Source organism: Lynx canadensis, chromosome C1, assembly GCF_007474595.2.
Source record: "Lynx canadensis isolate LIC74 chromosome C1, mLynCan4.pri.v2, whole genome shotgun sequence".
NCBI lineage: Eukaryota > Metazoa > Chordata > Mammalia > Carnivora > Felidae > Lynx > Lynx canadensis.
The window spans coordinates 77,724,696-77,738,018 of record NC_044310.1 but is presented as its reverse complement, the minus strand read 5'-3'; the positions used below and the strand labels follow the sequence as shown (position 1 = coordinate 77,738,018).

Here is a 13,323-nt window from a genome sequence, read left to right as displayed (position 1 = left end):
TATATAAAGGAATTTGTTACAGAGATTTGACCTTATGTAATCGTGGGAGCTGGTTAAATGGTATTTGTAAATGAAGATATAGTTTGAAGACCACAGGGAAGGCAGCTGATATGAGAAGAGAGGACAGCAAGGACATACTAACACCAAGAACACAAGCTGTAATCCACAAGGATGGACTCATTTCAGTTTTCACTGCCTACAACCTGGATGAAATAGGTGTCCTTCAGGCGATGCTGGTACTCTTCATCATGGAGGTAAACATATCTCTGGCACAGAGGTAAGAGCAGCCAAAAAAGGACACAGGGCATGGTGGAGCAGATATGGCCTGGCTGCTGTTTCACGTCCACAAGGTGAGCCAGTAAACAAGCAACACGTATGAGATAAAAGTGCCTGCCCCAATAGTCCTGGTGTTAAAAAAAAAAAAAAAAAAAAAAAAAAAAAGGCTGCTGCTTCACTTTTACCCTCCAAATCTCATGCCAAATTGTCCCTTGTGGCCACTCCAAGTGGAAACATTCAAAGAGGGAAATTCTGGGAAACAGTTTATCTGAGCCAAGCTGACAATGTTACAAAATCACTGCAGTCCACCCCTGTGGGGTTGGCACCCATACACATCTCTTTAAACAATACTTAATTTCAAATGGAGACAATAACAAAGTTATGCTTTTGCCTGACATGGTGTAAGTATCCTGTATACAACAAACATGCTAGCCCTTCCCTGTAAGAGGATATAAAGTCTTTATTTTGTCTTTGGGAAATATTTGTTGTTCTTCAGACTGATTCCCACTCCCCTTTGGTATCCTGTAACTTAAATATGGAGATATAAAATTAACCATTATTAACAGGTCTTATATTAGATGGTAGAGATATGAGACAGTGGAAGGAGTATACATAAACAGTGGTTTATGTAAACAAATATTCATATAAAAAGGGGGAATTGATGTTTATATCATAACTACTAGAACCTCATTTCTGTAACTGGTAACTTGGTCATGGCTGGTATTTATCAAGCCAGTTGTTTCAGGATGACAGAAAACATGGTAAGACCAGTGAAATCATGAGCCAGACTTGATTTGCTGTGAAGTGAGTTCATTAGTCATAAGTGATGCTGTGTGAAACACCATGATTATGGAAAAGGCATTCTGTAAGACCACGGATAGTGGTTTTAGCAGAAATACTGGAAGCAAGGAAGGCATATCTGTATTTAGAGCAAATGTCTACTCCAATGAGAACACAGCACTGCCTTTTCCATGATGAAGTGGTCCAATATAATTAACTGGCCTCCAAGTAAATGGCTGGATCTCGTGGGGAATGTTGTCACAGAGAAGTTTCAGCGCTGTACCAAATCTACCTTAGTGAGTAGAAATCCATGTTGTTGATACCAATGCATAACCTCCATCTGTGGCACCAGGCCCCCTTTGTTCATGAACCAAAATAGTGGTTCTGCTTCTCTGAACCCTAACTAATGAATTTGGTAGAGGGGAACAGAATCTTGAGGACAGGTTCTCAACTGGTTCTGGGTTATCTGAAATCGGTTCTCTCATCTTGCTTTTACCATAGAATTCTACATTTATGTTTAAAACGTTGAAAGTACCTACACAAAACTGAATAAACTTTTTGATGACAAATACAAACAAGGGTATTCAGTTTATACTTACTAAAGACTGAATCAACATGTTAAGACAACTTTTCTGAATCTCAGGAGGTACATTTGCAAAACTTCTCTCAGACCAAAACCTTGCAAAATGCTTTACAATCCACCTGTTAAAAAAAATAAAAGAATCTCAAGTTAGAGAAATGAAAATATTTTGGATTATAGTATTCAAATAACACTTTTATTTTCAATGATATAAGTTGTACATAAATATATGATGACTAACTCTTACTGTTAATTTTGTGAACTCTATGATGGACTTAATTGTCCTCCCTTTTCTGTAAACAAATATTTTAATTCTACTTTAAGTTTGATGCATAGCTTTTGACATAAATAACCATGGTTAGGCTAAAATAAAATAGATCCCAAGCATCTTGAGTAATATCTAAGTCAATAATACTTCTCAATTGTTACAACTAGTTAAGCATTAAGCTCCCTAAAATGTACCCAAGAAAACAGACCAATTCCAAAATTTCCCAGAAAATTACAAGAATAGAAGAACAAAATCTTTATATTAATAGTATTGACACTACTTCAAATCACTTACTTCATGCAGTCAGCAAAAAGACTGTCCACTCCAACTGAATGAGCAATAATCAGGCATTCTAATACAGACGCCAACGTTCTGGGAATAGGCTAAAATTAATAGAAAACACCACATGTATTCTTTTTCAACTTTCAGAGGCTAAAAGTATTTGGTTCATAAACATGATCTGATTTGTATACCTAAACTGCAGAATAAATGTGCATAATTCAAAAGTCTATTCTTGTAAAACAGAGTATCACTAACAACCTTTAGTTTTATAGAACAGCATTTGAACTCTCTCAGCTATCAGAATGAACACAAGTTTTATTTTAATTTCATTTAGCTTATTTTTTACATTAAAATGGTGTAATTTCTAGCACATCACACTGCAATGCAACCATATGATCTAATCTGCTTCCTGAAGTATAAATATAACTCTAAGTGCATGTGCAATGGGAAGTCCTACTCTGACCTCAGACAAAATGACAGAAATTAGATCATAATTATATAATGTATTTTTAAAAGTTCATATATGGAAGTAATTAAAAAATGTAGATATAAGTAGTGACAACAACTCATTGCTCTTGGTGTTAAGCCTCTTTGCTACATATTGCCCATATCACTTATTTTCAGGTTTTGGATTATTTTCTAAGCATATCTATTGCCTATTAGGGTGAATAGAGTTCAACTTCTCTTGGTACACATTCATTTGTTGTAATGTGGGGTTTATATACTAAATAAAGATCATCAATCAGCCAATTTCTGTATGTGGTCTCTAAGTGTATCTTTCTGAAGATCCCTTGCTCTCAGAGAAGAGCAAACCTTCTTTAGAATTACACCCAGGGTAATCTTTCTAATAAGGTTAGTGATTTGCAACTTTTAAAATTATGAACTGCTATTAATTTGAGTTTCTAATACACTTCTCCTAAAAGTATTACATTAGTGTTCAATAAATTGAATGTAAATATTTTGCTTTGTATATGAACAAACTGGTTATTCCCTTTGCAATAACTGGAGGTACTCTAGGTTATTCTAAAATCAAAAAAATGGTCAGTTGGTTAAGAGTCCAAGTCTTGATTTCGGCTCAGGTCATAATCTCATGGTTTGTGAGTTCGAGCCCCACACTGGGTTCTGCACTGATGGTGTGGAGCCTGCTTGAGATTCTGTCTCTCCTTCTCTCTGCCCCTCCCCAGCTTGTGCACTCTCTTTCTCTCTCTCAAAATAACAAAAAAAGAAATAAATAAATAAAATAAAATAAAAATGGCTATCACTATATAGATGATACAGTGATAATTCTACCAAGTTAAATAATTTGGTTTTCTGAACCACTTCAGACAAGAGTATCAAACTCTTGGGAAGAAACTACTGGTATAAACATAAAAACACTCAGAAGTCTAAAAAATTATAAAAGTAGGGGCGCCTGGGTGGCGCAGTCGGTTAAGCGTCCGACTTCAGCCAGGTCACGATCTCGCGGTCCGTGAGTTCGAGCCCCGCGTCAGGCTCTGGGCTGATGGCTCAGAGCCTGGAGCCTGTTTCCGATCCTGTGTCTCCCTCTCTCTCTGCCCCTCCCCCGTTCATGCTCTGTCTCTCTCTGTCCCCAAAATAAATAAGCGTTGAAAAAAAAATTAAAAAAAAAAAAAATTATAAAAGTAAACACAAGAGTTAAAACGTCCAGGAATGTGGGGCACGTGGGTAGCTCAGTTTGCTCAGCATCCAACTCTTGATTTCAGCTCATGTCATGATCCCAGGGCTGTGCTCAAGTCCTGTGTCAGCATGGACCCAGCTTAAGATTCTCTCTCTCCCTCTGCCCCTCACCTTAGCTCATGCTCTCTCTAAAATAAAAATAAATACAAAAGTAAAAAATTTAAAGATTCTCTTCCCTCACTCTCGCTCAAAAAAAAAAAAAAAAAAAAAAAAGAGGTCCAGCAATCTAATTTAGGAATAACCAGCTCTTTACAACACAAAGTCCACTAACTGATGTATAAGAATAATTTCCATAAAAAAATTAAAATACAAAGTAATTTGCTGCTTAAAGCAGAGACTAGGGAACTATACTTGTGGGCCAATGTAGCCCATCACTGTTTTTGTGAATAAAGTTTTATTGGAATACTACTATGATGTTCCTTTACATGTTGTCTGTAGTTGCTTCTGTTCCACAACAGCAGAGCTGAGTAGATGTGATAGAGAATGCATGGCCCACAAAGCCTACAATATTTGCTATCTGGCCTTTTACAGAAAAGGTTTACTGACCACTGGCTTAAAAGGTTACTTTAACTCTCTGAGAATTTCACTAATATAAAAATGCTAATTTCCAAGTATTTTGTAACAGGATGACAGACCTTTAGTCATTTTCAAAATCTGCTTGCAGAATTTGGGAAGAGATATATTTAAATCACTACCCAAGATATGTTTTTAAAGAAGTGGCAAAAAAGGGACATCTAGGTGGCTCAGTTGGCTAAGAGTCCAACTCTTGGTTTCCACTCAGGTCATGATCTCATGGTTGTGTGAGCTCAAGCCCCACATCTACACTGGTAGTGCAGAGCCTGCTTGGGATTCTCTCTCTCTCTCTCTCTCTCTCTCTCTCACTCTCCCGCTTGCTCGGTCTCTGTCTCTCTGAAAAATAAACTTAAAAAAAAAAGAAGTGATGAAAAATATATAATGTAAAGTTCACTGTAATTCTATAAATGAAGTCCAAAAATTTTAATTGTGTAAAAGGTAAAATTGTGAAGTTAATGAAATGACTAAAGCTTGTCAGGAGTCAGGGCCAGTTACCCATTACTTTCTACCCAAATTTGTATTACTGTGCAGTGTGTTACAATAGGCTTATCACATGCAAGTAAGTCACTGGCAAGAAACTACATAATTAAGATCTAGAAGTTAAAACTTTTTTAAAAGTTTATTTCTTTTTGAGGGAGAGTCAGAGCATGAGCAGGGGAGGGGCAAAGAGAGAGGTAGACATAGAATTCAAAGCAGACTCCAGGTTCTGAGCTGCCAGCACAGAGCCGGATGCAGGGCTCAAACTCATGGATGGCGAGACCATGACCTGAGCCAAAGTCAGATGCTTAACCGACTGAGCCACCCAGATACCCCTGAGATCTAGAAGTTAAAAATTATACTTTCAAAGATATATTTATAAAGTTATATATTATAAAAATATGTAAAGCAAAAGTTTAAAGATCAAGCAATAAAAGCAAAAATTATTCTCTCAAATATCTGTTACCACAATAAAATATATTAAAACAAGTAAAATAAAGTGAAAAAAGTTTTCAACAAAGTATCATATTGATAATCTATTTAAAATTTCATTTTCTGTTGTTTTAATGTTAACAAATATGCCTTCTGTGTTTTAAAAATCAAGTGAATTATTGTAAGTAAAATGCAAGAAGCTGCATACAACCTATGTATACTTATAAACATACTAAAAACTAGAGGCAATGGTCCAAAGACTATCCATAAAAGAGATTATTTTTAAAATGTTAGATGTATTGTATAGACTCTAAGTCTAGAGTTCTCTTTTGTCCCACAAGAGAGCGGACGCAGGATTAAAAGCGAGAGATGGCTAATGTCCAAGAAAAGACAAGAGCCCCGAATGAGGGTCCTTGCCCCATTTGTATTAGGATCAGAAGGCTTACAAACATGGTGATGGATGCGCACAAAGAGGTAATGAAACTATGAACACTAACTTATGGACGCGAAGGAAAGGGGGTCTTGAAGATATTTGGGGTTAGGGGTTTGGATTAATACAAAACAAAATCCTGGCCCCAGGCGGATGGTCAGATGATTGTTAATGGCAGACAGGAAGCACCATGTCTATCTTAGCCAGCCTAGGGGATAAGACAGATACAGCAAGTAACTTCAGGGTTAACAAGACACCTTTCTTTTGTTAATCAGCTCTGCTCTCGACAGCTTCACTGCAGCACAGAGGTCTATAGCCCTATTTACCTGTTTACCTACGTTGGTCCTTCCTTCTGTGAAAGCAGCTTTCTGCTATAGTACTAAATTGGGGGGGGGGGTGCTTTCACCCTGAATACCTAATCTTGCTTACCTCATATACCTTTGTATCGGGGACATTTGCCCCCCCCTATTCTGGGGGCCTTTTCCCCCTACTTTATTCTGGGGGCCTTAGCCCCCCTTCTCTACCTTAATTCACCTAATCTTGTTTACCCAAACTTGGGTGTGAGCATCCTATGGCTTTGTAATTCTTTATGCCTTGTTAACCCATTGGTGCAAGCCCAGGGAATTTCTAAGCTTATTCCCCACAATGTATGAAAATGTATGATACCAGTCCTTCTCTGACTTATTTCACTCAGCATAATACCTTCCAGTTCCATCCATGTTGCTGCAAATGGCATGATTTCATTCTTTCTCATTGCCAAGTGGTATTCCATTGTATATATAAACCACAAATGTTTTCATTCATATGTGGATCTTGAGAAACTTAACAGAAGACTAAGGAGGAAGGGAAAGGGAAAGAGATATAGAGAGGGAGGGAGGCAAACCACAAGAGACTCTTAAATACAGAGAACAAACTGAGGGTGGATGGGGGTGGGTGGGGGGAGAGGGAAAATAGGTGATGGGCATTGAGGAAGGCACTTGGGATGAGCACTGGGTGTTGTATGCAAGCCAATTTGACAATAAATCATATTTTCAAAAAAGGAAAATAAAAAAATAAAAAATAAAAATAAAACATTTTTTAAAAATAAAAAATAAATAAAATGTTAGATGTAATTCATTTATTGAGGAGTCTCAGTTCAGAGGAGATACTAACATAAAACTTTTTTCCCAGATAATGCTGCCAACTATGCTGTGTCAAATTCTTCTTTTTTCATCCCTTCATGACATTCTAGGCAAATTCCAGTATTTTCTGGTTATTTTTTGGAATTGAAATCAGCACAGTACTATTTAGACACCTATCTTATATCTGGCTTTACATCTTTCTCTCCCCCATCACTGATTACATTTATAGTTGGGGAAATATGGAATCAGGAGTAGAGCATGGTGTGGTCTCCTCTTGCTCCTCCCATTTTCTAGGTCTAACTCCTGTGAAAGAGGGCTATGAATGGCCATATAAATAACCAGACACAGCATGGAAATAGGTTGATGTCACTGAGTTTGCTCTAATTAAGATGTTGATGGCCTTTGGGGCACCTGGGTGGCTCATTTGGTTAAGCGTCTGGCTTCGGCTCAGGTCATGATCTCACAGTTTGTGAGTTCGAGCCCTACGTCAGGCTCTGTGCTGACAGCTCAGAGCCTGGAGCCTGTTGCGGATTCTGTGCCTCCCTCTCTCTCTGCTCCTCCCCTGCTCATGCTCTGTTTCTCTCTCTCAAAAATAAATAAACATTAAAAAAAATTAAAAAAAAAAAGATGTTGATGGCCTTTGCCAATGACTCTTTAGGAGCAGACTATATGTAACCCTAGCCCCTCAGTGGATAAAGATTCTTCTAGTGGTTCATGATGCGCAGTGATCCCTAGGTGGGACACAGCATCATTTGGCCCTGTACCAGCAACCTCTAATCTTCAAAGAACCACTAAGGTCCTCTTCCCTCCCCACGAACCAGGTGTAACGGGTGTGGAGTGGACTCCCCATACTTTTTTCTTTTCTTCTTTTCAAGATTTTACTTTTAAGTAATCTCTACACCCAATGTGGGGCTTGAACTCACAACACCGAAATCAGGAGTTGCACACTCTACCAACTGAGCCAGACAGGCGCCCCTACTTTTTTCTACACATGACAACAGCTATTGTCCCAAATGGCCAAACTAGTACTGGCTTCTCCCTTTAGAAATCTCCACATATGAGGGTACTCTTACTGGCTTCTGAGGCATATTCCAAGAAATTCAGGCTCTCCCAAGAAATCTCTTACCATTTTCTTTTATTCTTTAATGGAAGCTCCAAAGTGGGCTGGTTTTACAGATGTGGCATATGTCCATCTGAAGGATAAGACATATCTCCTCATTGCAGATACCCTCTATCTTTAATTTTTATTCAGATATGCTTGGATCTCCCTCCTAACTTTCACTTGGCTGGGAAGATGAGGGAAGCAGACGAAAGAGAAGGAAAATCTTTCATCAGAATTATTCACTTTCTACAAAGTTCAGGATACCACAGACCACCCTCCTTCTTCTAATTTCCTTACTTCTAGAGGCTGGAATAAATGATTGATTAAAGGTAGCTGAGGAGTTTAATGTTTCTCAGTAAACTCTGGGTGGTAGTGGAGGTGGTGCTATAGGCAACTGTTCATGGCTCTCTTTTAGTACATGGGGTGCTTCTTCAGCTGCAACTTATACAGAGGTAGGAAAGTCCTACCCAACACAAAAATATAAATTTACATGTCATTAAAATTATTAAAATTACCTAATTAAAATGCATACAATATATACTGCTGCCTCAAGTACCCAATAAGAAGGGAATATCGATGTAAAACAACTATTTTAAGATTTGCTTTTTTGTTGATTATAAAAGTAATAATATATGATCACTGTAGAGAATTTAGAAAATGATTAAGTACATAAAAAATAACCTATAGTCACAGAGTAAGTTAAAACATTAGATAATCTAAGAATAATGTACAAAATGGCATCTGTACAAATGTGTAGTAGGAGATCTTTCTTTAGACAATAAATTTATGTTTATATTAACTAAAGTTAAAAGTTAGTATTCATACTCCACTTGATGAGAAGAGAAATATATTCCATCTCAAGTAGATGCTATAAAGAGAAGTGACAGGAAGGAACAGCGTACTTTCAGGGAAAAGAACAAATGAAACACTTGTGATAAATGTGTTTTTTTTTCTCTGTTTATTTATTTTGAGTGAGAGAGAGAACGCATGGACACAAGCAGGGGAGGGAGGGACAGAGAGACACACAGAGAGAGAGAGTATCCCAGGCAGGCTCTGCAATGTCAGTGCAGAGCCCAATGTGGGGCTTGATCTCACAAACTACAAGATCATGACCTGAACCAAGATTAAGAGTTGGACGCTTAACTGACTGAGCCACCCACCCTGACTCAGTCCCAGCTGCACACTCCACCTTTGAATTATAAAGGATACTCCTATATCCTTTCAATAAACTCCATGTCAATTTTATTTTACTTAAATGATTTGAATTAATTTCTGTTTTTTTGTAAGCATATCATATGAGCTATTTCTCAACTAGAGTTCCCATTAGTTAAATTGACTGAATATTTTTTAAGATTCAAAGCACTATTCACTATCAGAGCTAAAAATCTAGTAGATAATAATGGGTGACTTTAAGCACTGGGTAAAAGATTTCTGAGACTCAATAATTACCTTCTGAAAGAAATTACAGTAATCTCTTCTTAAAATATAGATTGCTACTTCTTTTAATCCTTCTAGTCCATACATATCAGCCATATTGAGTATCTGACTAAAATAAAAACAGATAGACTGTTAATTCTCCAATTTAAAAACTAAGGACTAATACACAGTAATGTCTTAATAATAGATAGCCTGTTTAAAAAAATAATAATAATCTGAATTATTTTAACTTTAACTTTCTGTCCTACATAGTAGATATCCTTTATGGATAATAAAAAGGACACAGGTCAAAGTTTGAAAGTACTGTCAGATGACTTGGTTAGTGGAGAATAACATGAAGTAAATTGGAGATGTTTCAAATTCCCCTCATATTGTCAGTGACATATTCAGCAAAGTCCAGGAAGCTGCTTCAAAGGCTGTAAAAGTTATAAAACTCTTTGCAAGAAATCTGTACAATAAAAACTTGGGAGGAGGGCAATTAATTGATGTTTATCATACTGAAAATACCTACAAATGACTCTAAGACTGAAAACAGTATCCAGTGCCTCAGCGAGTTTCCACTGCTTCTTTCATTTGGCAAGAATTTCCAAGTACCACACTCACTTTAGGTACTTAGGAAACCTACAAGCCTTGAGGGCATGATAAAATTTCCTATAGGTTTCCAGGGGGATAAATTTCAATACTCAATCTCTGTGACTCATGACATTTTCCCCCCAAAATCATTTACTCAGTTTGTAATTTAAAAAACCAATGAATATTTAAATTAAAAAGCAGCTTTCATTTGTTTGGTATGAAAACAGCAATAGAAGAAGAACACATCTAAAAAATTGGAAGAGCAAGGTAGATTTCATTCTCTACTACAGTTTCAGTGCTTACATGGCATTTCACTAAACAGCACTTAAGAACCATTGTTGTTCTTTAGGATGTCTATAAAGTAATTTTAAGGTTTTTCTTTTTACTTTTCTCTTGCTGTTTAAAAGAGTAGTCCTAAAATTTGAAAACAAAATAGTAAATTGTTCAAAATCTGATATTCAATTTTACTTTATAAAAACCTGTCGTTTATTTTCCAAAACAAATATAAGGTCTTTCTAACAAAATCTGAGTCAAATAAAAGACTTTTCTTAATCTTATTACTGTGAGTTGCTAGATCATCTTTTCTTCTAAATAAGGCAACGTCCTGTTTTTAGATACTCCCCAAATACACATGATATGGCAAAATAATGAAAGTGAAGCTTCTACTGTATTGACACTTTAAAACAAAGCTCAACAAAGCAGACACCACAAAGTATTAATACTTTTATACTTAAAATGATTTAAAAATAATACGTACCCAACATTAGTTTTCTCTGGAAAGTCCAAAGTTCCTCCATATATAAAATGCATCATAACATTCATTTCTACATGGTTTATACTGAAATATAAAAGAAAACCAAATTCAAATCCAGAAATAATTAAAGTGAAACTGATATCAACAATACACTCTATTTTCTCATAAAATTTTAGCTAAGATAAAGTTTTAATCTCACTTTTATCTGAAGAGTATGTTCTTCAAATAACATCCATGCAGTTATTCCATTAATTTAAAATGAAGTATAACTACAGTTATAGATTTTTATATGTTATAAAATATTATTGGTATGTTAGCAAATCACTAATTATTTGTTGAGCATCTTCTTTAATGAACTTTTAGAGTTACAAGGGATCTGAGAGGTCCCAGTCCAACCTCTGGCTTATTAGGAAATCCTCTCCTCAGCATCACTGACAAATGGCCTCTGGTCTTCTTAAAGCCTCTGATGAACTATTCTATTCACTAAAAAGATTCTTGTTATGCTGCACAGATTTCTTAATTTGTAATACCTATCTAGCACCTCTAGCTTGGCCAACATCCTTATTACAGATGAAAAGAAAAGATATGACTTAAAGAAGTAGTCTGGAGTGGTAACTTTTACGCCCTACTGACTACTAGATCTCAAACTGATTTCATGGCCTCCTTCCTCTTTCCTACCTCTCCCAGCACCCCAGATTCAGTCTTTATTTATTTATTTTTTTTGCTGTTCCTATTTTGTTCATAGCACTGTTACAGGGCTTCTTGCATCTGGTTCATGGACAATAACCACTTATCAATGGTCCAGAGGAACCCAAGATGAGAGGTAATATAATTTCTTTTTTCCTTTCTTCTCTGCTGAACGAGTCTGAAGATGTGATTGGGAAAAAGTGCATCTGCTATCCAATTTCAGACTTTCTTTCAGGTGGGTAGTCATAGAGAAGACACAGTAAGCAAGTCAACTTTGGCTCTTACCTTAACACATGTTTTACTACTTGAAGTGTTTTTATCAATAACAAAGAAAATGTTTTCTTACTTCATCTACTGACTCTTTCATATTATTTTGAACAGGAAGAAGTCCGCCCAAAAATCTCAGCATCTAGATTATCATCTAGATAACTAAATTATTTTTTTTTAATTTTTTAATGTTTATTTATTTTTGACAGAAAGAGAAAGAGACAGAATGAGTTGCGGAGGGGCAGAGAGAGGGGGAGACACAGAATCTGAAGCAGGCTCCAGGCTCTGAGCTGTCAGCACAGAGCCTGACACGGGGCTCCAACTCACAGACTGCGAGATCATGACCTGAGCCGAAGTCAGACGCTCAACCGACTGAGCCACCCAGGCACCCCTAGATACCTAAATTAGACCATGAGATTCATCTTGATCCTCTCCCTCATTATATCTCATCACTTATAGCTTCAAAAATTTCTGGAAGTTAGCCTCTGCTGTTTCTCCTCTGACTGCTCTGGGAGAGGTGAAATTTTTCCTCTAATCTGTACTATGACTGTATCTTCTCTCTCATGTAAGTTTCCTACCTGAAATAATCTCTTTGCATCCCATTTCCCACACTGCTTTTAGAGTGAAAAACCCTTCAACAATTCTCTATTGCCCATAGAAAAAAAAGTTCAAATTCCTTAGACTGGTGTATAGTGTTCTTTATCATCTGACCTCTAGTTCACCCTCTCTAGCAGCTGTTCCAAGATAAATGAACTACTCATTTCCTGCACCTGAACTACTTATAATTCCTTATACATCTATGCCTTAGTACATCCATATACTCTGTTTAAAATATTCTCCCTCTCTACTTCCTTCATCTTTCAGAAAGCAGACACGTGGCTCTTTATCTCTGATTGTTTCCTTAATGTTTCCAAGGGAAAAAAAAAATCACTGAATGGTAAACATAGTAATAACTAACATTTATTGAGCACTTATGAACCAGTCACTGAGCTAATAAGCATTTTGAGTGCCACTGGCTCATTTAATAATCGTAACAACTCAATAGGAGATACTATTATTAGTCTTGTTTTATAAATGAAAAACTGAAATCAAGTAACTTGCCCAAGGCCAAATGGCTAGCGATACACTACCATTTAAGTCCAGGCCTATTGACTCCAAAGTATGGGCTCTTAAGCAGTACACTATACTATATACTTCCATTATCACATTTATCAGACTGACTTGTGATATCTTTATTTACACATTTGCTTCTCCTTCTAGACTGAGTCCTGCTAGGGCAGGCTGTATCTTATTTATCCTTGTCGTTCTAGTAGCAACCGAATGTCAGCATTGATTCTGTACCCCCAGGATGAGAAGAATTTTCTTCCCCCACACAATATTGGAGCTCTGCAGTGGAAATCAGGGTGGGAACAGTGCCGATAAGACTCCCACAGTTTGTTAAGCTAGCTTAACAATATTATACAATCTTAAGATATTACAGTATCTAATCTGCTAAAAGCAAGAAAGAAGGAAAGAGAGAAGAAAAGAAATAGAGTTCCACAGGGTAGGACTCAGGTGTTTGATTCTATGGTTTTATACAACATATGCTC

At 36.7% G+C, this 13,323-nt stretch overlaps 1 protein-coding gene across 6 annotated transcripts in view; it reads right to left on the bottom strand.

The window, feature by feature from the left end:
• Positions 1 to 13,323, bottom strand: part of BTBD8 (BTB domain containing 8) — a 106,223-nt gene that overhangs the window by 26,347 nt on the left and 66,553 nt on the right. For 4 of the 6 annotated variants that reach the window (XM_030328041.1, XM_030328043.1, XM_030328042.1 and 1 more), the window contains 4 exons: positions 10,784 to 10,864; positions 9,466 to 9,562; positions 2,199 to 2,287; positions 1,656 to 1,758 (listed from right to left, as the gene is read on the bottom strand). In XM_030328041.1, coding sequence (XP_030183901.1) covers positions 1,656 to 1,758; positions 2,199 to 2,287; positions 9,466 to 9,562; positions 10,784 to 10,864 — 370 coding nt within the window. Of the gene's footprint in view, positions 1 to 1,655; positions 1,759 to 2,198; positions 2,288 to 8,040; positions 8,137 to 9,465; positions 9,563 to 10,783; positions 10,865 to 13,323 lie in introns of those variants that run through there. The other 2 variants (XM_030328045.1, XM_030328047.1) reach the window with 2 other exon arrangements.